Genomic DNA, 27,997 nt, shown 5'->3' with positions numbered 1-27,997 from the left:
AACTTCACTGTGACACCGGGCGGAAGTAAACAAAGAAAAAGCAGAAGTACCGTTAGCTTTCCTCCTGCTAGCAGCTAGCTGTTGGAGTAACATGTCTGCTGTTCAGCGTCTCAGAGAGTTTATCAGCGAGGAAGAGGAGGAGATGATGGAATCTGAGGAAGACTCTGGTGATGAGGAGCCTCACAGAGCAGGTCTGAGCTTACAGCACAGCTGAAGGTAAATTCACATAAATGTCTATAATAACAGAAACGTTCCGCAGTGATCGCACAGTTCATCGGTAAGCTAACAGCGCACATTTCTGTGGACGCTGCTCTACAATCAGACTGAGCAGCTGCTCAACACACACATTTATTTAAAGGCACGGAGGGTGTGTGAGCCTCTGAAGGTTCCACGTGGTACTTATTTCGAATAAAAATAAGTACTTCTGTCAGCAGCCTGTCTGTGCGGAGGAGGAGGAGGTTCTCCCTGAACAGCAGCTCTGGAACCAGGAGAGGAGCTCCAGTGTGGAGCAGGAGGAACCAGAAGCTCCACAGATTAAAGAGGAACTGTGCAGCAGTCAGCAGGGAGAGCAGCTGGGACTGACGGAGGAGACGGATACCTTCATGGAGTTTGAGTGCAGCACCAACGATGAACACACAGGTATCGCCCAGCATGCAGCAGCAGTGTGTGATTCTCTGCTGGTTTGAATGAACTCCGCATGAACAGATCAGAACAGCATGATCAGAGCGAGCAGATAGCCCTGATAGGGTCGTCTAAAGTGCACAGCAGCCCCACCTGCGCTTCAGACCTGCTGTTTTCAAAAGGTGGCCAATCACAGTGAAGTTGGATTAAAGGATAAAGGAGCTAAAACATCATGTTTCAGGATGAGCTGAGGGGCTGCAGCAGGTCCAGTGTGACGGCCTCCTCGCTCACTGTGAAACATTCAGAATCCTGGACGAGCGCTTTTGCCAGTGTCATTAAAACAAAGCTCACTTTGTAACTATAAATACATATATATTATTTATTAAAGTGTAGACTAGAGCAGGGCGATATGGCCAAAAATATTTATCACGATATATATTTGAAAATTTGCGATAACGATATAACCGACGATATAATTGATGCGAGACAAAATACAACTCCACAACATTACTAGCGCAAAAAGACAACCTTCCATTTATTTTCACGTAAACAAGAAGCTGGTTTTTATGTACATTAAAGCTTTATAAAATGTAACAGTGCAAATGCAAATTCCTTGCTGAAAGTTTAACCAAAAGGCATTTCCAGTAGAAATGGGCTGACATATCCTGAGCATAACCATGTATAATATCCACTGAAGTTAAAAAGAGGTGCTTTGCAACATTAAACTGCAGTGTGCAGTACGTATTTTTCGGACCATAAGGTGCACGGGATTATAAGGCACATTAAGCGAAACAAAGCAGTCAGATAAATCAAACTTTATTAAACTCATTCTTCTTGCTTCCTCCACTTCTGTACCATTGATTCATTAATGTTGAATTCTCTGGTAGCTGCTCTATTCCCATGTTGTTGCAGTATATTAATGACTAACCTCGTATTGTGGATGGATTAGCTCAGTTGTTCTCCTGACTGAAGTTTGGTCCGTTTACAGCATCCTGCCATGAGATTGCATTTGTCTCTAACCATGAGGAACCTTCACGTTAACTTTTATAAGTGGAAAAGTGTTAGTGTTCGTCCTCCAGCTTCACTGTTTATGTTATGCTAACGTAGCTGTGTCGCTAGCGATCACGTAGCACATCATTATATACCAGCTAGCCCAACTTCAGTAACCCTACAAAGGTCACTGTTGTTTAGTTTCCTGTCTTCATTTATGTTGGAAGTGATAGCAGAGCTGTACGTTTGATTTTTTTCAGAAATCTCTCAGTCAGAACATGCTATATCATGCTTAGGTAACTAGCGAAACTAGCGAGCTAACTTCCGCTAGCTTCCTGCTAACTTCTAACTCCGTTAAATGTAATAAATTTTGTTTTCATGGATGCCTGGAAGTTAAACTTCATAGTTACACCTGGTAAAGCAGCAATGCTGATCGTTTTATTAAAGATGAAAGAATTGAGACAGTTTTTAACTCTCAGTGATGCTGCAGTGTTGTTTGACCTGAAGTATACGGAGTTTAGGACCCAGATTACTCCCAGATTTAAGAGCATCTTAGTCCGACAAATACGACAATAACAACGGCCGCTTGCATGTTCTGCAAAAAAATGTGCTTTGTCGTGTATCTGACGGACAAACACCAAGTTGCACCATTTTTACAAACCAATTGTGGTTCATCTGTTTCACTCAACAATTGGCCATGTGCGTATGAAAACAAAGGCACTGCGCATGCGCGTTTTACTCATATTCTATCGCGATATTTCATTTTCCTATCGTTGCCTAACATTATACCGGTATTACCGTGAACGGTATAATATGGCCCAGCCCTAGTGTAGAATATAAATGTTTTACATACTCATAGTTTTCTTTTATCGAGCTCAGTCCAGACCACACAGCCGTCATGTTGCCACCAACATCGATGACTTTCATGTGATTTCTTTGATTCTAAAGTGTTTGTAGCATTGAAGTGTGTGTCAGTGTGAGTTGTACACACGAGTCAGTGATGTGGTTTCTCTGACTTCGTTCTGATGTTTGATGTGACTCAGCGTCTTCAGTTCACTCTGTTTGTAGCAGACTGACAGCAGGTCTCAGGTCTCCAGGCTGGTTTCCAGTTAAAGTTAACATTCGACTTCTGTAACACAGTTGTGTCATGGACCCAGTCATGTGTTACATTTACTGCACGGAGAATCTCTCTCTTACACTGTGATAGTTCCATCTGAGGCATGAAGCACAGACGTGTAGCCCACATTAGCACCGTGAACTGTGACGACACAAAGACAGAGCACCGACTGACTGACTGTCGTTTCACTGTTACGCCGATGAATCTCAAATCTACTTTCCTTTTTAAAAAAAATCTACAGACTCTTTAAAAATTGCTGGACTGCCTTGATGACATGAAATCATAGTTGGCATTACATATTTTGAATGTAAACGGTCAAAATACTGAGATCGTACTATTTAGACCTTCTGACCCTCGTTCTTCTCTTAAGGTTGACCTTGGCGCTCTGGAAAAGTCCAGAACTCTCTTTGATGGCAGTTTTTCATTTGACAAACAAATAAATTCTGTTGTAAGAGCCAGCTCCTTCCAGCTCAGGGCCTTTGGAAAAATTATGAACATCATGTCATCAGCTGACTTTGAGAAAGTGATCCACACATGCATTTCATCCAGGCTTGACGGCTGCAACAGTCTTTATTCTGGTATCAGCTCTGCTGTCTCATCTGCAGCTAGTTCAGGATGCTGCAGCTCGACTCCTCACAGGCACTCGTAAACACGACTGTTACGTCAAATTGTTGAATGTTGTCATTGTGTTTCTTAAATTTGTCTAAGTTCAAACTATAAGATCAAAGACATTCCTTTGTCTCTGACCACCTCTCCAGCCACTCGGTGCTGGGGGAGGTTTTATTGCAGATACATTCTATCTGAAAGATCTTTTTCTTGTGTTGTAAGCTTCCTGCTTTTATGATCCTTTTGGTGATCAGAAGGACACACACATAGTGCCTTGTCCTAGATCCATTTGGGGGTTTTAGGGTGGGAGGTGTGGGATTATAATAGTATTTTATGCCATGTTAGACCCCTAATTAAAGATTGTGAATTATTATGTAGTTTTAGTTTGCATTATTCTCCTGAATTAGAAGAAGCTGATAACTATTGCATTTGTTAGACTGATTTACATTACATTAGACTGCTGATTTATTGTGAATGAATGATGTTGTTTTATGATGCATTATACTGCTGAGTTATAAGAAATACTGTTCGCAGAAAGTCATCGCCTTATTTGTCTGATTAGCAGAGAACAGAACATGCTGGAGCTTCCTGCTCCATCTCAGCAGGAGCAGATAAAGAGGGAGCCAAGGTCGTAGCTTAGGCGCCGTGAGAGAAGGAATGTGAATGTTTAGGCTTTTATGATTAGGTGGGGGCTACTAGAGACTATAAGAGTTTGAGCAATGCTCCACCATTTTGAGATCTGAGGCTGTCTGCATACGGTGTCCATCTCCCACGCGTGTGATCATTAAAATCATTGTTTGACTGAACCCGACCGGACCAGTGTTGTTATTGTGGTTTTTCCTCCTGTCTCCATCCCCAATATTTGAATCCATAACAGAGGATCTTGTGTAAACTATTGTGTATTGTAACTGTCATGTCAATAAATAGCTGCGAGGAGAGCTGCTCTTTGAAGGATTTGGGCTAGAGACAGGTGATGAGCATTATGCTCCACCGCCTGGTTCTGACCAAGGCTTCCCTCGTTAGCGAGTTAAAGACCAGTTGAAGATGTTCTGTTTTGATTTGTTCTTCATGAGGAATAAGTCTCTAAACTAGCGGGGCCTGTGGAAACACAGACTCAACAACGACCATATTTCCCAGTCTTGGCTCGTTTACACTGGCTTCCTGTAGTTGTAGAATTGATTTTAAGATTTTATTGCTTGTTTTTAAATGGATTGGCCTCCTTGTCCCTCTCTGATCTTCTAACTGAAAATACTCCAAACAGAACTCTCAGGTCCGCTGATAAGTTGCTTCTGATTGTTCCTAGCAGCAGCCTGAACCTCAGAGGAGACGAGACTTTACGATTGCTGTGCCTAAACTTTGGAACAGTCTGCCTCTTCAGTTAGCGTCTCTCCAACACTCCACATTTTTAAACTCTGTCTGAAACACATCTTTACTCAGCAGCTTCTAACTGGGACTCTGTTTTGTTCTCTTTGTGTGTGTTCGCTTTAGTTTGTGCAGCACTTTGTTCAACCTGTGTTGTTTTTAAATGTGCTTATAAACTCATAATGCTGATAATGGTTTTAACTGTAAATATATAAGAGTGACCCTTTAACCCAACACCGAGAGCCTGCTGAATCACACACACTGGCTGAGTGTCAGAACTGGACTCTGCTCTGAGTTTTTGGATCTATTTTTTGCTTACATAAGTAACCTTTGTCTCCTCTCTCTTTGTTCCTCCAGACGTCCCACAGCAGCGTGTGCCCTCACTAACCAGGAGAGGAGCTCCAGTGTGGACCAGGAGGAATCAGAAGCTCCACAGATTAAAGAGGAAGAGGAGGAACTGTGCAGCAGTCAGGAGGGAGAGCAGCTGGGACTGAAGGAGGAGACGGATACCTTCATGGTGACTGCTGCTGAGGAAGGAGAGCACAGTGAACCAGGAGGAGACGAGGAGCAGCTCCTCTGTCACAGCTCTGCTGGAGCTGAGAGTCAGCATCTGGAAGGAGGCAGGAGTGCAGACTCGGGAAAATTAGAAACAGAAGTGACAGCAGGAGGTTCCCCCCCATCAGAGAGTCGGTGTAACTCTGACACGGGTGAAAAGCCTGTAAACTGTGATGGTTGTGGGAAGGACAGAATCCACACAGGTGAATTTTGTCTCGCTCTCACCTGAGCGTCCACGTGAGAGCCCACACAGGCGAGAAGCCGGATTCATGTGAAACACGGAAAAAGGAGAAATCCATGTGAAAGGTGGACTGTTTCCATGGCAACTTTCTGTCTGTCCTAGCACAAGATGCTCGTACAGCAGAAACTCTCAAACTCAAGAACAGTTAAGTGATGGGAGCGCTATTCTGTGAAACGGAGTAAAGGCTTCATTTAAAGCAGTGAAACAGGAAAAGCTGCGCGTTCAGCAGTCACACGACTACAGTCTGATTTTATCTGTCTTTGCATCCGTTTTATTTCTTTTATGCTTCAAATTGTGTAATAAACCAAATCAGATGATATTTGTCTTTTAATGTGACTAAACCTAAAACTACAGCTGCCTTCTAACTGAGCTGTTTCAGGACGTCCCAGGTGCTGTTAAGAGTTTTAACGTCCTGGTTTTATTTTGGATGCTTGCTTTACTTTGCACAAATTATTTCACAAAAACTTGTAATTAGATGGATGGAAGGTGGGGGAGAGGTCCTTATCTACACAGTGGTGGTAATTGTTCTGACCATTAGAGAAATCATCATGTAAATGAAACTGTGTAAAGCACCGGTATAAATAAACAAAAAGCATTCTGATATTGGAACAGTCAGCTCGTAGCACTCTCAAAGAGTAGATCCCTCCTGCCTGAGTGCTGGTGCAGCAGAGGGGAAGTAGGTCACCCTCCCTCTCTCACCTCCAGCTGTTTTCCTCCCAGACTGAAAGAAACCAGTTCAGCAGCTGTCTCCAGTGATGCAGCCCAGATGTTTGTAGTGTATGTGTATATTAAACTGTTTCCTGCGTGGGTCTGGTGTCACTGCTTTGTTCATAATGGCCTCTCTTACAGTGAACATGAGCGTGGATTTATATTCTCTTTACAGCTTCACTAAGGTCTTGAATATTTAAACCTTTATTTTGAAAATAAGTTAAAAAAAAACCTCTCCAGCTGTCTCGCCCTCTGACGTCATCATTGTTTCTTTTTTTTCTTTTTTTTTTGGCCTGTCCCGTTTGGCTCTTTTGCATCCGAATTGTTGTCTAAAGGCAAAGAAAGATGCCCAACGGATTTACTTTACCAAACTGACCATCCCAGCCTTGCCGTAATGGTCCATTTGATTCACCTTTTATTGTTTATTTTATTTTCACTTGCTGAATACGGGACAGACTTGACTGGAGGAAAGAAGGGGAGAAAGAAAGAGGGAAAGAGAAACAGCTGAGAAGAGGGACGGGGGAGAAGGGCAAAAGACAAAAACCAACAGAACGGGCAGAGAAAAAAAATGCATATATCAATCACCTGGATCACCTGCTGAGAAAGAAAAAAGAAAGCAAGCAGAAGAGAACAAGAGTAATAGAATAAACAACATCACAATGATATATGGGAATATGACAGTAAATACTAAATGTTAAACATTATTGTGCAGCACATAAGATCAACAGAACACAGTGTGCTTTGAGGTAGGAGCCAAAAAGGGTGTAGTTTGTGGGTGTGATCACCCGTGTGTACACCTGTGAGCATGGACGCGCTTGTTTTTAGCAGTCATCATTGTTTCTTACTGGTCTGTTCTTTGTTTTTATCTCATCTTTCATTTTCTGCTCAGAGGTCGACGCAGTTAACGGTCTCCGGAGGGCAGCGCCGCGTCATATCCGGTGGAAGCACCGGCGAAATACTTGGACTGAACCAGAAGTGTGTTGTGCTGTGTGTGAGCCGAGTGTGTGAGCTGTGGCAGTAACACGCTGTTTATGTATTTATGGCTCAGTTTGGTACATTTAAATAGGTTTTTAGGAAGAAAGAAGGACGTTTATTCCAAGCGGAACAAAGTATTTGAACATCCTCCTCCTGCCGGAACTTCAGAGCGGGACATCCGGTGGAAGTAAACAATGAAAAGGTGGCAGTTTGGTTGTTCCAGCGTGAACTTTTGGAGGCTTTGTGTTGTTGTGTGAGCTGAGTGTGTGAGCTGCGGCAGCAACGATGCCTTCAGTTCAGTATCTGAGAGAGTTCATCAACGAGCGACTAACTGCTGCTGCTGAACAAATATTCTTGGAGTTTGAAAAAACGATCGTCCAGTACGAGGAAGAGATCGACCGTCAGCGCAGACTGCTGGATATCACCTGGAAACCCCAAATCAAGCTGCACAGGACAGGTGAGTGTCCCTCTGAGGGAGCATCCTGATCACAGCTCTGCGGGACGTTTCTGATTGTGAGGACTTTTTGGAGATGTGAGCTAACAAAGAGCAAACAGAGGACAGGACTGCGCTGCGCTGCATTCAAACAGCAGCTGGTGGATTTGAGCTTTTCTCTGACCTGGATCACTCAATCAGTTTCTTTATGTTTGCTGTCAAAGTTGGAAAACATCAAAAATCGAGCTTCAGAGCACATTATTTATTCCAGATGGAGTTTATACATATAAATATAACGTTTATATAAATGTATGTTTCCTGTTGCACTTGTGAAAGTTGCAAACAAATGTTGGAAACATGAAGTCGCTGTGCAATAATAAAATATCTAATGTGACTGATCTGCAGGCTGTTGCTCGTCCTCAGCGCTGTGATCTGCTGCTGTGCTGAGGACTGTTTGAAACCAGTTCCACTTTATCTTCATCTAAACACACCTGTTCTGTCTGTGTGTGAATCAGCAGCTGTTTGTGGTGCTGGAGGGGTTTGTGTAGCTGTACCAGGCCCTATCCTGGAGCCGGGCCTGGAGTGAGTGTCTGGGGGCCACAGCCCATAAAAAGCTGCGCGAGGGGCTTTAGGGGTTCAGTTCTTTGTGCCTCGAGCAGTTTCATCTCTGACCAGTCTGGCCACAGAGGTGAGGAAAGCCACTTCTCTGGTGGACGAGCGATACCAGCAGGATGTAGTCGGGCTTGCCAAAACGCACAGCTCGTGTTATAAAACGAAGCTGCTGGAGACGGCTGCACTCTGGCCTGGATTTGCCTTCTGTGGCACTCGTATCCCCTCTGTGGGTGTTTCCACAGGACAAAGTGAGGATTCAGAGGTGCTCCTGCAGGAGGACGGGTTGGACTCCACCCTGGGCCGTTTGCTGTCTGGGGTGCTCCCGCTCCCTCCCCCTTTTCCTGTCTGCTCTGCTGCCCTAATCTGTAAAGTGAATCCAGGCCTCGTACTGCTGTAACTTTTCATGCTGGAGAACGGTTTGACATCTCATTCAGCTTCCACGGCTTCAGATGAATTTTCACTCATATTTACTTTTTGTGAATTCATCATTTTCTGCAGGGCGTCAGACACTCGGAGTAAAACATCGATTCATCATTTCTGCACAGATCACTGACCTTTGTTTCCATATTGAACCCAGAATCATTCAGGCTCCGTGATTAAAGGTTTGGAGTATGACAGTTGCATGTAGTGTAGCATCATCTTCTCATACAGCAGTGACCTGTGTGTGATGCGTGGAGGGTGTGGGAGCTTGCACAAGTGATGCAGGTTATCTGTCGTGGAATTTTCTGTTAATGAAATCTGCAACACCGTCAGCTGTGGTCAAGCTATTTTACTTACTGCATGCAGGAGAGCCAACACACATCAAATATCAAAGTTCACAGTCATGGGAGCTCTTATCCTTTTATACCCTCACACACAACTCTCAGTATCTTTCAGTTACAACAGGTTTTTGTCACACAGCCTGTTGCTGGGCAGAGAGCAACTCCCACTATCTTTTCCCAGGAAGCTCCTGGCACTGGTCTTCTTGGGGGGTTTGTCCTTGTACACTCTAACAGTTAGCAGATAACTTAGTGAAACATCGTTAAGCAAAGCTAAACAGTTTTCACCAGGTCACACTGACACATACATACAGTTCATCTAATCTAAATGTGGAAATGTGAAAACTAGAATTTTCCCATTACACTCTTTAACAGAAAAGTGCTTCATTTTATTCTAGTTTTTGCTCTTATACATACTTATGGCTGCAGTGAATATTTACTCAGTTTTCTCTTTTTCATCACATCAATTTTAATTTTCTGTCTCTCCAGACGTCCCACAGCAGCCTGTCTGTAAGGAGGAGGAGGAGGTTCTCCCTGAGCAGCAGCTCTGGAACCAGGAGAGGAGCTCCAGTGTGGACCAGGAGGAACCAGAACCTCCACAGATTAAAGAGGAACAGGAGGAACTGTGCAGCAGTCAGGAGGGAGAGCAGCTGGGACTGAAGGAGGAGATTCATAGCTTTACGGTGCCTTGTATGTATGAGGAAAGTGACGACAGTGAATCAGAACTCCTCGGGCAGCAGCTCCTCTCTCCCAGCTTTCCTGTGGCTGAGTCAGAGGATCATGAAGGAAGTAAATATAGAGATTTAGGAGTAACTGAGAATGCAGAGGTGAAGCCAAAGAAGAGAAATCACAGTGAAAATGCAGAGAACCCTACACTGCCAATGAGTCAGTGTAACACTGGCACAGGTAACAAGTATGTGTCATGTGATGTTTGTGGAAAAGCCTTTAAGAAAGGGTACCAAATGAGGATCCATCAGAGAATCCACACAGGGGAGAAGCCGTATTCTTGCACCACGTGTGGGAAAGGTTTTACTCAAAGTGGTAGTTTGTTGAGCCACATGAGAACCCACACGGGGGAGAAGCCGTATCTGTGTAACACGTGTGGGAAACGTTTCAGTCAGAGCAGCAGGCTGTCCATCCACACCAGGATCCACACTGGTGAGAAGCCGTACCTTTGTAAAACCTGTGGGAAGGGATTTAGTGACCCGTCGTCGGTTAAGCAGCATAAGGTGGTCCACACAGGGGAGAAGCCGTATCTGTGTAACACGTGTGGGAAACGTTTCAGTCAGAATAGCAGTTTGTGGGCCCACATGAGAAGTCACACAGGGGAGAAACCATATTTCTGTAAAACGTGTGGGAAGAGTTTCAGTCAGAGCAGCAGGCTGTCCTCCCACACCAGGATCCACACTGGTGAGAAGCCGTATCCCTGCAAAATGTGTGGGAAAGATTTTCGCTCTCAGTATCATTTGACTGTACACGTGAGAAACCACTCTGATAGTAAGCCTTACCCTTGTAACACGTGATGTTTCCAGTGTCCATTGGAGAGTCTGCGTCTTTGTAGCGTAACTTCACAGGATGAGATGGCTGCTTCCAGCTGCTGCTCATGTTTGCACTTCCTGGGTTTGTGTCTCCAGCTGAACTGAAACAGCAACCTCTCACTTGGCTAGCAGCTCTGTTACTCATCACACTATGAATCCTCTTATTTCACCGGTCAACAATTTGTGTCTAAAAAGGCAGTTTCTGAACTGCAGGCTGAACCGCTGCTTTGCTCATAAGTACTATAGTCAACTGGGTCTGGTTCTCTGTGTACCAGCAACTAGACGGATCACTGGCAGAAGCACCAGAGCTAAACAGGACTGCAGCCATAGATCACGTGTTTTACTGGGTATCAATCTGGCAGTGATATAAAAAGTCTGATCAGTGGAAATCAGTTCCTGGGTTCTGTTTTCTATAAAAGCTGTTTTGTAGGATTTCTTTGAGACTCTGGAAGAAAACATGTTCGATGACGTCTCTGCTTCAGTAGAATCAGAGGCAACAGTGTAAATATGACAAAGATGCAGCTCTGATCTTCCGCCTGCATCGAGGTTTTCTTCTTTACCTCCATCACTCTGTTTGCACCTGAACGTTTAGTGGAAGATGTTTGGTTTGTGTCCTCAGTGATTTTTGGATTGAACTCAGATGTTGAACTTTGTGTTTCAAGCATGCTTTGTTTTCAGTTCACATCTTTTTAAACGTTTCCGTCTTTAGAGCTGACACTAACAAACTGTACGAGCTGTTTGACGTGTCGATGTGAAAGGATCTTTATAAATAAAGTTTCCTTCCACAGCAGCTCTGTCTCTGTCTCTGATCTTTACTGCTTCATTTCTCTGTTGTCTTTGTCATCAGTCCAATGACACAAGAATCAGAGGTTTAACAGTGTGTGGCTCCCTCTAGTGGATGTTGTGGAGTATTCTGTTGTCTTTGCTCCAAAGGTTTTTGTACAGAGTTTTGCTGTTTCCTGTCACTGTGGGCCGCAGAGCACAGTAGTACACAGCAGAGTCAGACAGCTGAAGCTTCTGGATCTTCAGAGAAACTGATGTCTTGTTGAGTTCAGCATCAAATCTGTGTTTTGGGAACTCTTGAGCGTTTTCAGTTCCAGAAGCATCTCGCCGTAAAACATATTTCAGATAGTCGTTCACGTCCTGTTTGTACCAGAACAAATATGTCGCATATGTAGAAGTTGTTTCATATTTGCAGTAAAGTGTAACTGTGTCTCCTTCAGCAGCAATGACATCTCCTTGTTCCTGGATTACTTTGTCTTCTCCTTTACACTCTGAGGAAGAACAGAACATGCAGAGATGGATCAATAAACATGGTTAAAATGGTAAATGGCCTGTATTTGTATAGCACTTTACTAGTCCCTAAGGACCCCAAAGGCCTTTACATATCCACCCATTCCACTGGTGATGGCAGCTACATTGTAGCCACAGCCACCCTGGGGCGCACTGACAGAGGCGAGTCTGCCGGACACTGGTGCCACCGGGCCCTCTGACCACCACCAGTAGGCAACGGGTGAAGTGTCTCGCCCAAGGACACATCGACCGAGACTGTCCAAGCCGGGGCTCGAACCGGCAACCTTCCGATTACAAGGCAAACTCCCAACTCTTGAACCACGATCGCCCTCAAAAAGTCACCATTAATCAGACTCACACATTTATTTAAGCAGAGGAAACATGTTGATGTTTGTATCTCACCAAAGAAAAGAGCAGCAAGAATAATCCACAGCCAATGTTCCATCTGTACAACAAGGTTTAAATCAACAGGAGAAACTAGCTGATGTTCAACATTCAGTCTGAGAATTGTTCTCTTCACAGCAGCACTTATTATTGACACAATGGTTGAACACAGTGCAGAAGGAGAGCCCCGCCTACTGGATGATGTCGCCCTCTGTCTCCTCTTTGAGTCTCACTTCTCTCACTTCCTCTTCCTCCTGGTTCACAGACTGTTAGCAGCATTTGAATCACTGTGAGGAGGGAGGATGGAGCACTTTGCACTGTGTGCAAGGACAACGAGCCAAATGTTCTCCATCACTGAGCTGTAGGGATGGGTATCAAAACCCAGTTCTTGCTGAGAACCGGTTCCCACTGTTTCAAGTCCTTGGAATTGTTTGCCATTTTTGCAAACGATTCCCTTATCGATTCCAGTCGCCCTGAATGACGTCACCACATTGCGGAGCGTCATTTACCTGGCAGGAAACACGGCGCCTAAGCGGCTCAAACGCTCAAAAGTTTGGTTATACTTTACGAGAACGGATGACAACAGGGCAACTTGCAATACTTGCAAGTAGATACTTCATTTAAGGGAGGAAACACTACGAATATGCAAAAGCATTTGCTCACAAAACACACGATGACCTTAAATGAATGTCGTGTTTTTAATTCACTCCGGACTCGTGAATCTCAACCCAGCAGCAGCGGTAACGTTTGCACGTCCTCTCCCGTTAATGCGGCAGGTAAATAATCAACTAACAGTGCATATTATGTTAGCGCGATCTGCCTTATTACAAACCTGCCATTACTGTGCGTTTAGGTGACCATGATGAGAGAGACAGAGTCTGGCTCAGATGCTGGCAGCTCTCGCTGCAGTCTGCCGGCAGCGTCTCCTTTCAGGCCAGGATAGACGAATGTCACCGAGCAGTGACTCAGTTTGTGGTCAAAGGTTTGCACCCGTTTGCCACAGCAGATGATTTTCAGTAAGTGAATGTGTTTAATTGTAGGCAGGGACATTACTGGATATTCTTGTGTAATTGCTACAGAATAATTTATGTTATACTTTGTTATTGCTACAGGAGAATATTTATTTTATTATTTTACATTTACAATTTTTTTTCCCGGGGTCCCTGTCCCTTTCCACCAGGCCATCAGACTGCTGAACACGTCATAGACACCTCAGCTTCACTACTGGAACTTCAACATTATGCACTCCACACTGTATATAAATGCCACTTGTTTTGCACATTTTCAACTCTGTATATTTTATATATTTTATTATTATTATTATTATTATTGTTATTATTATTATTATTATTATTTTTACTATTTAATTTGTAAAAATGTGTATACACACACACACACACACACACACGTAGGAAAATATTTAGTATACACATCCAGAAATGCATACACTATTATATATTGTACATATATTTATTAGTTTCAGGTTGGCCATTCTTGTATTTTGCTCGTTTGTGTTGTTGTGTTTGCACATCTCTGTTGCCTGTGGGGCTCGCACACAAGAATTTCACTCGCATGTGCTGTGCCAGTGTGCCTGCACATGTGATGTGACAATAAAAGTGATTTGATTTGATTTGACACCCCATTGAAGAGCCGCAGGCTGGATCTCTTAAGATCTCACTGCTGGGTTTGTAAGGCCATGTTACTCCTAAATTTCTATCTTGTTCAAAGAGAAGATATAAAACAAAGTTCTGAGCTATTCGACCTTAGTGTTCTCCTTTTTTAAAGAGAATCGATAAAGAATCGAATCGTTAAACAGAATCGAAAATGGAATCGGAATCGTGAAAATCTTATCAATACCCATCCCTACTGAGCTGCTTAATGCTTCTCATGCTTAAAGTGAGATTCAGGGTCAGATATTTCTGCAGATTATTTGTGGTTTGTGTCTAACGATAACAATAACAGGAGGTTTAATAAGACACGATTACTCATCACTCATGTGTTTCAGTATAACAAACTGAGGAACTATATTTTAGCAAGAGTTTTCACTCAGGGGAGGCACGCATCCATGAAATAAAGCAACACACACACACACACACACACACACACACACACACACACACACACACACTAGCTACATGCTTTATGGGATCAAAACAGAAAATTTACTTCCTTACGAAAAGAAATATAACATTTAAATCCAAAAATGAGTGTCTTGGAGGAAGTCTGTCATGCCATCCAGTTTACATCCCCCAGATCTGCTGAAATCAAACCTTTTCATTCATGATAATCTCGTATTTACACAAACAAAATTGTGCTGGAACTTCACCATGTTACACCAGACGACAGAACAGAGAGTGTTATTGTGTGTGAGCTGAGTGTGTGAGCTGCGGCAGCAACGATGCCTTCAGTTCAGTATCTGAGAGAGTTCATCAACGAGCGACTAACTGCTGCTGCTGAACAAATATTCTTGGAGTTTGAAAAAACGATCGTCCAGTACGAGGAAGAGATCGACCGTCAGCGCAGACTGCTGGATATCACCTGGAAACCCCAAATCAAGCTGCACAGGACAGGTGAGTGTCCCTCTGAGGGGGGATGGGGCTCATGTAAAACTAGAGAATATTTTAGACACAGAGAATATTCACTGAAATATTAATAACCTGTTAGCAGAGACCGAACGAAATATGACGAAGTGTCAGGACCACATTAAGAAAAATATTATTGATCATTTAGAGGATGAAGTCTAAATGTGCCGGTTTCAGTTGTTGCTCCTGCTGCGGTTCTCTCTATAAAATGCCTAAGAAACTGGCCCTCTGGTTCCTGGGACCCTTTTCCATTCAAGACATCCTGAATCCTGTAACGGTCCAGCTGGCCCTTCCTCGCAGCATGAAGGTACATAATGTCTTTCATGTCCCCATGGTGCCCGCCCGGTCGACGAGTCAGTGAAACAAACTGATCAGCTGTCCTGTGACATAACATCCATCCTTTTTACTGGCTGTAACCATGACAACGACACATCTGTCCACGACCAGCTGTTTCATTTTCGACAAATCGGGCCTACTCTTCCTGTTGAGCAGACGCAGCTTCTGCAGCATCTCTTCAGCATCCTCGTGCTGATCGCCTCTCTGTGTTTATGAGCTGAAGACAAATCATTTCCTTCCTTTAACTAAAGCTGATTCTGAAGTACGAGCTCTCTGACTCAGAGGAAACAGGAAGTTCGCCTTCAAACAACAACTGCAATCTCCACATCTCAGCTTTTTCTCAAAATGATCAGTAATATATATTTTCCTTAATGTGGCCCTGGTACTCCATCGTAAATATGTCGAGTACTGATCTGAGACCAGTGTTAGTTGAAGAGACTGTAGTCATCACTGCGAGAGGAAGATGACAAACTAAAACTTAAAGAGTGTGTTCACGCTGTCCGTGTGATCTATTTGCAGAGGTGAGAAGTAATGAAGTACAAATACTTTGTTACTGTAGAAATCTGTATTTTACTCAAGTATTTATTTTTCTGACAGCGTGTTACTTTCTTTTTACTTTGCTAACATGTTGTAACAGGTCATTTCAACTTCACTTAGATCATGATTTCATCCTGTCCGAAACCATAATTATGTTGGCTATTGATTCTGCCCCCGATGAATCACTACATATCTAGCTGGAGAGGCTCATGCATCACTGTGATCCTGGGAGCTGTATGGTCTGGAAAGTAGCCTTCATGAGGCGTGTTCAAGTGTGTGGATCCTCAGCACTGCAGACTGGTTTCTAGGATGTGCAGCATCACGTCACTGATGGGAAGCACTGCTAAATTAGGCATGTGTTGGCTATAACAGATACCTCAAAGTGGATCATAAGTGTACTTGGTAGTAGAGAATCTAAGGCCAGTGTTCACAAGGGTATTGGTGCCTGTCATGGGAGCAATCTAAAGACCCGCTGGTGGTCATGGTAAGGACTGAAGGGGGGTTTTCTTAGGGATCTCCTGAGGTAGCAGGTGGGAACTGAAGGGCTGTGGCTTGAAAGCTGAGGTGTGAGAATAGTTTGGAGAGACCTTTTGGTCTGTTTAAAGCAGTTCAGGAGAGCTGTCTGCATTCAGCCAGGAAGTTGATGTAGACTGGGGTGTGTCCGGTGGTGGAGGGAGTCTTTGAGAAACTCCTGAACATAAATGTCCACTGTGAAGGCAACAAAGCACAAAAGAGTCCTGGAAATTATGAATTATCAAGGTGGGAATATAGATGTCCAGATGTGTGTCCCAATCATCATATTACTAAAACGTCTCTAAAAATTGATATTTTTGGAAAAGCCTGTAAGAAAAAGTCTAGAATGAAGAAACATCACAGAGTCCACATGGGTGAGAAGCCTTATCCATGTAAAACATGTGGGAAGAGGTTCAAAGCTGTCATTTGACTCACCATAAGAGGGCACTCAAAGAATCCTCACATTTGAAAGGTCGCATATGGAGTCACACAGGCAAGAAGTTGTGTTCATGTGTTGTGTGGGTTAGGAAGGAGATTGCAACCATGGATACAGCTACTTAGACTGTTTTAGCTTGAATTTTACATATGAAATGACATAAAGACAAATCAATGGGACGGAGTTCTGTCAAGGTCGCAGGTGAAAGAGACTGAGGAGGAGCTTCTTCCCGCAGCCGATACGGTCTCTCAATCACACCACCACACAGTACTGACCCACACATATGGTTCTTACACACACACTGGACTTTCTGGACATTGTTATCACTTAAATCACTTTAAGCATATTTGCACTGCACAAGACATAATGTGGATTGCACAACACTGGTCACTATATTCTTCATTTCCAGTTAATACTTGTACAGGTGCTGTTATTGTGTGTGTGTATATATATATTTATTTATTTATTTAGATTTCTTCATACATTCTTATATAGTTCTATACTGTGTATTGTGTATTTTGTTGTACAGTTATTTTATTTTCAACTTTAATTCATATATTTTATCTTATTCTTTCCCAGTTAAATTTACCCTTCATTCTAATTTGTGTTGTACAGTTATTTCATTTTTAACCTTAATTTATATTTTATTCCTTCCTAGTTAAATTTACACTTTAATTTTTCATATTTATTTCCTATCTTATTCATAGCCTTTTCCTTTTTTTTTCTTTAGGTCACGAGCAGTTGTCTAAGCATTTCACTGCATATCGTACTGTGTATGACTGTGTACGTGACAAATAAAATTTGAATTTGAATCCCGACACAGCTCGATGAACTGATCCTCCCTCTGTGATGTAGAGCAGGAACTCTGGTCTGGATCTCTGGTATTGTCGGTACCACTGGATATTGTAGATAGAACCATCATATGTACAGGTCAGGTTGATGTTTCCTCGCTCTGCAACAGCTTCTTCAGCACGTTCCTGCTTTATGCTGTTCATGGAGCCCAAAGCTGCAAATGAATGATTCATGTCAGTCAGTCTTTTTCTTCCTTTGTGAGCATAATGAGATGAAGAAATCTGCTAATAATAACTCTGATCAAATCTTGTCACAATGAGACTTTTCTGTGTTCTAACACTCACCTATGCAGTGAGAGAAAAGTACCAACAGGTAAAGGAACATGTTTCAGGTGCTGAAGTCACACAGCAGATGAACAAAGTTCAGCAGAATGAAAAGACTAAGCAGCCTCTCTGCTGCACAGCCTTCTCCTCAACATCAGGCTGGCTGAAACCATCTCATTGGCTGAGTTCAGCATCAGTGGGTGGAGCCAGAGAGAAACCTGGATTCAGGGTCACCTGGTCCAGCCCTAACTATATGCTTTAGCAAAATGGAAAGTTTGAAGCCTAATCTTGAAAGTAGAGATAGTGTCTGTCTCCTGATTATGAAACAGGAGACAGACACTTGGAACCAGTGCTCAGTCCACTCCTGTACATCCTCTTCAGCTACGACTGTGTCCCCTTCCAGAGCAACACCTCCATCATTAAGTTCATTGGCGACACAGCCATCATGGGGCTGATCACTAGTAAAAAGGAGGCTGCTTACAGGGAAGAGGTGGCTCAGCTGCTGTCATGGTGCCTGGAAAATTATCTCTCCTTAAATGCTAAGACTAAGGAGATGATTATTGACCCAAGAATCAGGAGAAAGCAGCACGCCCCACTATACATCAACAGGACTCGGGTGGAGAGGGTGAAGATCTTCAAATTCCTCAGCACTCACATCAGTGAGGATCTCACCTGGACCCATGACACACAGTAGATCATCAACAAGGCTCAACAACAACTCTTCTTCCTAAGGAAGCTGAGAAAATCTGGATTAACCTCTAAACTGCTCAGCAACTTTCACAAATGCACAGTGGAGAGTATCCTGACAAACTCCATCACAGTGTGGTACGGGAACAGCACCACTCAGGACAGGAAGGCTCTCCAGCGTGTAATCGACTCATCTATGGAGTACCCCTCCCACCACTGCAGGACATTTACAACACTCGGGTCCGGCAAAGGACTCACAACATCATCAAGGATAGGCCCCACCCACAGCACACACTGTTCACACTCCTGCTATCTGGCAGTCGCTACAGGAGTGTGAAAGCAAGGAAGAACAATCTCAAAAAGAGTTTCTATCCATCAGGCTGCTGAATCACTGACTAATTGTCAAACTGTAACCACAGTGACTCTGATAAAACAGGAATTAGCAGAATCCATCTGATATGAAGCTGTGCTTTGAATACCACTTCCCTCCTCTTTGAAGAGTAGTCAGATATCTGTGTTCAGGTTTTTGTACAGCCTCTTCTACACTTTGTATCACTGTGTTTGTAGAGCACAGTAGTAGAGAGCTGTGTCTGCCAGGGTTAGGGCTGCTATGGTCAGATTAGTTGATCGATCTGATGTTTCTGATTTATAACGTTTATCAGGAATATATTCACCTGTCTGCTGTCTCCCTCCTTTCCAGAGTATAAACTGAGGAGCCTGAAGGTCAGAATGATGTCGGTACCAGTGAAGTAGAGGATAACTTGAAGTTGTCTCATAGCTACATGTGAGTTTGACAGATTCTCCTTCTGTTGCAGTGACTTTATCTCGTTGAGGAGTGATTGAGTCTCCAGCTGTTAGTCCTGGAAAAAGTAGAAGAAATTAAGACATCAGACTAACATTGTCCATGAGGCTGAGAGGAGAAGACAGTGGAAATGAGGAAAAGTAGGACAGAAGTAAAAATCTAAAATCCTCCAGACCAATGATTCATTTCTAGCAGAGTTCAGAGCAGAGAAAGAAATGTTGCGTTCTGAGAAAGAGACAAAAGTTCACCTATGAAGTGAGATGAAAACAAAAAGAGGTGCAGCAACATGTCTTTGGAGCTGCGGAAGACAGACAGACAGCACATGAACAACGTTCTTCCACTGCAGAAGATTCACCAGGTTGTGCTTTTATTTCCTCAAACTTTTTGCTCTCCAGACAGAAATCATCTCATTGGTTGAGCTGGACGTATGTGGGCGGGGCCTGTGGATGATTTTGAACCTCCAACATCGAAGTGAGTGAAACAGTAAAATATACAGTGATGTTAAGTATTAAACATTACTGACAGGCTGGATTCAGTAGGATTGATCACTCTTTCTGTTAGCAAATACATGAATAAACCCTTTTTCTATTTTACGCTGCTCGTGTACGCCGACACTAACACAAAAACTGATTTCCATCCACGATTAGATGAGACATGAGTTGAATATCATGAGACAGTTTGCAAGATGAAATTCACAGTGTTTTATTCATGAACGATCTTTTTCGTCACTGTTTCATGTTTAGAATCTGTTCGGATGTATTTTTGTTATTAAGAAATCCAGAAAAAATATCCCAACTAAAACCTCAACGATAAGAACTTTTTTCAAGGCGGAACGAGTAAAATGTCCTGTTTTGGCGGAACTTCCCTTGTGCAACAGTAGACGGAAGTGAACTACACAAATGCGGAAGTAGCATTAGCTTTGTTCCTATGTGACCGAGCCGAGTGTTGTTGTGTTGTTGTGTGTGAGCTGAGTGTGTGAGCTGAGTGTGTGAGCTGAGTGTGTGAGCTGCGGCAGCAACGATGCCTTCAGTTCAGTATCTGAGAGAGTTCATCAACGAGCGACTAACTGCTGCTGCTGAACAAATATTCTTGGAGTTTGAAAAAACGATCGTCCAGTACGAGGAAGAGATCGACCGTCAGCGCAGACTGCTGGATATCACCTGGAAACCCCAAATCAAGCTGCACAGGACAGGTGAGTGTCCCTCTGAGGGAGCATCCTGATCACAGCTCTGCGGGACGTTTCTGATTGTGAGGACTTTTTGGAGATGTGAGCTAACAAAGAGCAAACAGAGGACAGGACTGCGCTGCGCTGCATTCAAACAGCAGCTGGTGGATTTGAGCTTTTCTCTGACCTGGATCACTCAATCAGTTTCTTTATGTTTGCTGTCAAAGTTGGAAAACATCAAAAGTCGAGCTTCAGAGCACATTATTTATTCCAGATGGAGTTTATACATATAAATATAACGTTTATATAAATGTATGTTTCCTGTTGCACTTGTGAAAGTTGCAAACAAATGTTGGAAACATGAAGTCGCTGTGCAATAATAAAATATCTAATGTGACTGATCTGCAGGCTGTTGCTCGTCCTCAGCGCTGTGATCTGCTGCTGTGCTGAGGACTGTTTGAAACCAGTTCCACTTTATCTTCATCTAAACACACCTGTTCTGTCTGTGTGTGAATCAGCAGCTGTTTGTGGTGCTGGAGGGGTTTGTGTAGCTGTACCAGGCCCTATCCTGGAGCCGGGCCTGGAGTGAGTGTCTGGGGGCCACAGCCCATAAAAAGCTGCGCGAGGGGCTTTAGGGGTTCAGTTCTTTGTGCCTCGAGCAGTTTCCTCTCTGACCAGTCTGGCCACAGAGGTGAGGAAAGCCACTTCTCTGGTGGACGAGCGATACCAGCAGGATGTAGTCGGGCTTGCCAAAACGCACAGCTCGTGTTATAAAATGAAGCTGCTGGAGACGGCTGCACTCTGGCCTGGATTTGCCTTCTGTGGCCCTCGTATCCCCTCTGTGGGTGTTTCCACACAGGACTACTTTCCTGTGCCTCTGGGTCGGGGAACAGGTCCCGACTGTTGCTTGGATTTGTGCACTGCATACAGAGCACCCAGCATGTTTCAGTCCTTTACTGTACCCTTTAAAACCCAACAGTTAATGCCTGACTGTGGTCACGCTGAATCCTGATTGGTTGACAAGCTGGCTGAAACAGAGATGGAAAAAGTATGAAAAAACAGAAGATCGTAGCTGATGAGCCCAGGTAGCAGAAAGAAGCTGCCTCTAACCGTGTTTATGTCTCACACACTCAACCAAACAACAAGTGCAAAATTAAACAAAAAGTATGTTAAAAATTAAAACGTCTCTTCCAGCGAACATTAAAAAATCTCTGATGTAAAGTCTTTTGTGTGATTTGGCGCATTTCAAATAAATAACTAAATGATTGAATAATTGAAAGAGCATCTGTATTAAAACTGAAACAACAGACGGTCAAATATAACCTCCAAACAAAATGTATAAATTCTAAATGGGTGAATCAGTCTGTTCATGATCGCTCCGCCCATCAAAAAGTCACCTGTGCGAGTATATCACCTATGATTGGTCATTGGACTGACAACTGTCCTGGAAATATTTTCACATATCCCCGAACCTGAATACACGGCCGGGTAGGATGGATGAGAGTCGCCCCTCAGGGGGATTACACGTCTCAGTTCTTTGTTTTGGACTGGGAGAAGGCAGCAAGCCCTCGGGTGTCCTGTGGGGAGTGTTTTGGGAGTCTGGGATGGACAGTTTGGTCCTTGTGTGAATGCAGGTAGAGCTTGGTTCACACTGTAGTCAGAAAGCAGACCCGCTGCCTCTGCTCAGAACTTTTATGGACACAACTTCAGCTGCAGCCAGAAGGCAGAGCGTTTCTGTTTCTGTGGACTTGGGCTCATTAGACCAGTGTTTTTCAACCTTTTTTGAGTCGTGGCACATTTTCTAGATTAAAAATATCCCATGGCACACCACCAACCAGGCTTGTTCCAAAATGACACACTGTAGCCTGATGCAGTACATATAATGGCAAGTTAGTCCTCAGTGTTAAACCTGGTCCTGACTAGATGAACACAAAGATGATGTTCTGGCAGGAATTGAAGACCCAAATTTAACAAAGTTTTGATGAAGTTTACGATGTGCACAACATCATCCAGCACAGGAGCCAGGTCTGCTGGTAAAGTCTTGGCAGCCTCACGGTGCAGAAAACAGTGCGTAACAGTAACATCTGGGTGTTTGCTGCTCCGTCAGAGCAGCCACTCGTGCAGTTTTCCCACTTCAGTCCTCTTTGTTCAAATATTCGGATGTAACCTGAAAAATTTCCTCTCCTGTTGTTTTCCCTGATGGAGTCTCCATCCACAAAACACACATTGGCCAAGAGTTGGGAATGTCCACTAATGTCCGTAGACTCATCAAGCTGCGCTGCAAACTTCCCACTGATGCGCATCTTCTCCCAAACCACACTTTCAATGTCTGCGGATGTGTCGTCGATACGTCTGAGGGCGGGACTTTCTTTAACCGCGTCAGGGCGAGCATCTCATTCACAATGGCATTGCAGCCAGGTAGTAGTAACGTCTCTGCATCTTCACCTTCGTGTTTTTTCTCATTAAAGTTACCCGTTTATCAGCGAGTTCACAAACAAAATAGTCTGTGTTCTTGTTTGAGGGATGTTTTGTACGGAGATGACGTCAAAGCCTGCTTGGGACCGCGGCACTGTTTGAGAGCTTCTCCCCAAACACACCAGAGTCGGTGCAGTCGGATCTCCACTGAAGCTAAATTCAAAGGAAGGATAACTTTCGCTGTATTGCCTCAAACTCACCGTTTTTGCTTTCTTTCGACCACCGCTCGTCTTCTGATTAGAATTTTATCCAGGGTCCAGTTCGGAGCCTGCAGTTCTTCTTTTCAAATATTTATCCATCTTTGTTGTACGTCTTGCAGCTGCCACGTAGCGTGCGCATCAGTAATCCTATTGGCTTAACTCAACAAGGTCATATTGCGCTACCCACTGACGTGAAAGAGTAACTGCTCTACCAGTCACCTCATTGAAAGCACAGATGCCCAGAAATGATTTTATTATTTCCAGTAATTATTAAATGTTTTTTAAATAATTGCTCACAGCACACCTTTGTGCCGCGGCACAGTGGATGGGAAACACTGCATTAGACGGTGACTTTTAGCTTGCAGTGGGGTTGTTCACAGCTGAGTGGGAAGCAGCAGGAAAAAGATCTGAGCTCAGTCGACAAGGGGAGGAGCGACCCCTCCAGGTCAGGGAGTTCAAGTTCCTGCCAAGCTGAGGTCTGTCAGTGTTTATCTTAACGCCTTGTGCACGAGTTAGGGAACGGAGCAGGAGAGTGACAGATCTGCAGCGATGCAGATGTTGTACTGTCTGCCTGTGGTGCTGAGTGTGAAAGCAGAACAGCAAAGAACAGCCGGTCAGTCGCTCCTGTGTCTGATAACGAGCTGGTCCGCCCGGTGGCAGGTCAAACAGTCACACACAAGCACGTTGTTTGCACGGAAGCACCTCATTCTAAAGGGAACCTCGGGGGGACGAGGAGCACCAAGAAAGCATTCTTAACAACAAACGTAATCGGACACCAAATCGTCCGACCCGGCTGAACATTTTACAGACGCTAAGGAAGCCAAAGTGGCTCAGAGTCGATTTCCTGTTGTCTGGTGTTGCAAACATGCAGCAACATGATGGAAACACGCGACATTTGTGTTGTTCAAGATGCTTTTGTTTGTTGAAGGAAAATATGTCAGCAGCTCATTTTCAGCTAGATTTTTGCGCCTCCGTCAGATCCTCTAACTTAGTGCAGTTTGGGGGAAATTGTTGAATAAATATTTGTTTGCCTTGAAAAGTTTTGTTTGTATATGAACTCATCAAAGTAGAATGCAGTCGGTGCTTCTGCAGTGGTAATCGGTGCCGCCTGAGGCGTCTGTCATGTTCACACTGCTGGCTCAGCTGAATTTCTCTGACAACTTTTTGTTTGTGTGTCTCCATTTGTGCCTTCAGACCTCCAACAGCAACATGTCTGTGAGGAGGAGGAGGTTCAGCAGAGGAGCCGAACACAGTCTCTACAGATTAAAGAGGAACAGGAGGAGCTGTGCATCAGTCAGGACGGGGAGCAGCGTGCACAGAAGGAGGAGACTGGTACCTTTATGGTGACTGTAACTTATGACGATCTCAGTGAACCTGACCTGGACAGCGACCAGCTCGGCTCTCGCAGCTCTCTTCTCTACGAAAGCCGAAATCAGGAAGGAAGCGAGAGTTTCGATTCTACTTCAACTGCCACTAGAAACATAAGTCAGAGTAGCAACGCAGAAATCTTTCCCACATCAGAGAGTCAGTGTAACACCGACATAGTCCCCAAATCTCTAAAATGCAATGTTTGTGGAAAGGTCTTTAAGCCTTTTAGTGACCCGTTAGCATTTAAGAGACACATGGCAGTCCACTCGGGCGAAAAGCCGTACTCCTGCAAAACGTGTGGGAAAAGTTTCACTAAAAATAGTACTTTACTGGGCCACATGAGAGTTCACACAGGGGAGAAGCTGTATTCTTGTGAAACGTGTGGGAACAGTTTTACTCGAAAAGGTAATCTGCTGGTGCACATGAGAATCCACTCGGGCGAGAAGCCGTACGTTTGTAACGCCTGCGGCGAGCGCTTTTGTTACTTATCGGCACTTAAAAAGCACAAGGCGGTGCGCACGGGCGAGAAGCCGTATTCCTGCAAAACGTGTGGGAAAGGTTTTATGGAGCGCGGCAATTTGTTGGTCCACATGAAAATCCACTCGGGCGAGAGACCGTATACTTGTAAAACCTGCGGGAAAAGTTTCACTACAAATAGTACTTTACTGGGCCACATGAGAGTTCACACAGGGGGGAACCTGTATTCTTGTGAAACGTGTGGGAACAGTTTTACTCGAAAAGGTAATCTGCTGGTGCACATGAGAATCCACTCGGGCGAGAAGCCGTACGTTTGTAACGCCTGCGGCGAGCGCTTTTGTTACTTGTCGGCACTTAAAAAGCACAAGGCGGTGCACACGGACGAGAAGCCGTATTCCTGCAAAACGTGTGGGAAAGGTTTTACGGAGCGCGGCAGTTTGTTGGTCCACATGAGAATCCACTCGGGCAAGAGACCGTATACTTGTAAAACCTGCGGGAAAAGTTTCACTACAAAATGTACTCTGTTGGTGCACATGAGAATTCACACCGGCGAGAAGCCGTACTCGTGTAAAATCTGCGGGATGAGTTTCAGTAAAAATGGTGGTTTGTTGGTGCACATGAAAACTCACACAGCTGAGACGCTGAAGTCGGACATTTCTGTGGGAAAAGACTCTCTGTGAGGTTGTTGTTGTTGTTCACCTGGTGGCCAGTTAAAAAGGCAGGGCCATGTGTGTGTGCATGCATGCATGTGTGCTTGTAGGAAGGGATTATAGTCAAAGCAGCCAGTGTGAGAAACAGTAGATGCAAAAGAAGCGTGAGAACATTACCTGGAAAACAGCTGGGAATTTAAGAAGAGTAAGATGAAGAGTAAGCAACAGGCAAACCCCCTTCTGTCACACACACACACACACACACACACACACACACACACACACACACAGTCCTATACAAAACATGCTGGGTCAAACTCAACTGGTGCTTCCGTACTGACTCATTTATTATTTGTAACACAGTCTGGGAACCTCTTGGAAAGTTCTCTTTAAGTTATCAGGCACAGAACTTCATTTAATTCCTGTAATTTTGAGAAATAAATTATTCTGAATGAACCAAACAACATTATGGGTTAACTAATTCACAAATAACTCCCACTTTCTAGCAGCACTATACCCTCTCCTTCTACACTTGGACTGTCTTAATGGAGACTTTGCTGGTTTTGCAAAGTCTCAAATACTGATTATATGTTTATATGAAGTCTGACACAAGTTCTCTACAGTATACATTTGTTTTTATGCTCAAAGTGATGGCTGGAGCTACTTTTTGTTTTTCAGCTTGTTTAATGGTCCTCTTCATTCTAAAGAAGCCGATATCGTTTCTTCAAATTTGGCATCAACTGTTAAGATGAACTGATTCAACTCAACTGAAAACATCTTTGTGAATATAACTGAAGAATTCCAAACTTCTCAAAAATGTCTTATTTATGTCACTGATGCAAACTGCAGTTTGACTAGTTGGCAAGAAAAACCAAAGGATGTCAATTCTAGCTGTTTGTGTGACGGTAAATAAAGTGGATGGGAAGAAACCGCTTCTGCATTCTCACATTACACTCGAAAGAGGAAGTAATCCCTTGTTTACTGCAGGTTTGCTGGCAGAAAACACAGAGAGGATGACTCGACTGTGTTAATGTGTTCCAGGGCTCCAAGCGTACAGTTAAACACTCACAAGTGTAAAACGGGAGCGCTGTAACTCGAAGTATGAACTCGGTCTCTCTCGTGAGCCTGTCATCTATTATCTTTCACACAATATACAAATATGGTAAAAAAATATTGCTGAATGCAGACGTGCATATTCCTTCTTATTATATCTGTGGGAAACATCCAGGATGTTGAATATGGATGAATCCATGCAGCACCAAAAAAAAAAAAAAAAAAAAAGATTGGACTGGTCCATCAGTTTGAGCTACCTGGTTCTGCCTCGTCTTCTCTGGTCATGCTGGGATTCTCTGTGCATCCACGTGGTGGCCAAACCATGAAAACGTATCACCATAAACAGTGGATTTTACTGCAGTATTATGAATATACAAACAAACGATAGCGTATAAAATAACATTTCAACGTCCGATATATTTCGTCATATTGCACAGCCCTAACTATGATGCAGGCTGTGCCATCTTGTTTTTGCACATGGTTAAATGGAGTAACAGCAGGTGAATGATGTCAGGACAGCGTAAGATTGAAGTTGGCGTGTGTTCCCCACTTTAATCTACAAAACCCAGACTCACAGCTGAAGATCTGTTTTTGATACTTTACATTTCGGGGCAAGTCGTGCTGCCTGCGCAGCCACGAAGGGCTCGTTATTGCCCAGCTGCTCTCTCTGAAACAAGCACGCTGCATAGGTTAGATCACAGATTACAGCAGACCCCAGCCAAATGTAACATGACTGTTAGCATCACTTGTTTCATATACTGATAGTTCAGATTGTATTTATTAGAGAAACAGCCGCGGTGCTGTCAGCGCGCCTGCACAGACACTACGTACTGTAAATATTTCAAACCACAGACGAAGTCTCCACGTTTCGTTTTGTCTGCTCAGCAGTAGCTGTGTCTCACACACGTGTGCTACACTCTTCATGTTTGCGTTTGTTGTGAGTCGCTGTGCGTCAGTGGACACGACTGTATTTATTCATTAGTTTGCTATAAAGGCTGTCCCTGACCCTGCCTGCTTTCTGCACAGATGTAATTTATATAATATCCGTACGATAAAGCTGTAAGTGTTTCCTGCTTGTGTGTTTCTGTGGTGTCCTCACTGCTACATTAATGTCTAATCGTGCAAATCTAAAAACCGGACAGGTGGAGAAGCAGCGCGTCAGCTGGTTTCCTTGCTGACCGCAGGCACACAGACGTGAGGTCTTCCATCAGTCCGTGTCACGTTCTCATGTTTGACTGAAGTCTGTGTTATTGTCTCGGTTATTTGTGGATTGAGCGCCAAAGCTGAGGAGCCCTCTCGAGCTCCCTGGCTTCTGTTTGAAGGACGTCTTGTGTTCACACTACATCTTCAGAGGTGACACTAACGAGATGAAGACCGTGTTCAACACGCTGTTGTAAAAAGCTCTTCA

At 43.9% G+C, this 27,997-nt stretch overlaps 1 protein-coding gene across 1 annotated transcript; it reads left to right on the top strand.

Annotated features, from left to right (window-relative positions):
- The first annotated feature begins 6 nt into the window (after window positions 1–6).
- LOC113010726 (uncharacterized) lies at window positions 7–27,664 on the top strand. The gene is made up of 7 exons (XM_080292932.1): window positions 7–216; window positions 432–639; window positions 5,054–7,632; window positions 9,468–10,497; window positions 18,094–18,371; window positions 20,208–20,393; window positions 24,236–27,664. Exons 3-7 carry the CDS (start codon window positions 7,461–7,463, stop codon window positions 25,564–25,566), a joined length of 2,997 nt encoding a protein of 998 aa, XP_080149058.1. The 5' UTR covers window positions 7–216; window positions 432–639; window positions 5,054–7,460; the 3' UTR covers window positions 25,567–27,664.
- Window positions 27,665–27,997: the final 333 nt, after the last annotated feature.

The sequence above is a fragment of the Astatotilapia calliptera genome, chromosome 18 (assembly GCF_964374335.1).
Source record: "Astatotilapia calliptera chromosome 18, fAstCal68.1, whole genome shotgun sequence".
In the NCBI taxonomy this organism is placed as follows: Eukaryota; Metazoa; Chordata; class Actinopteri; order Cichliformes; family Cichlidae; genus Astatotilapia; species Astatotilapia calliptera.
This window is presented reverse-complemented; position numbering and strand designations above follow the sequence as displayed.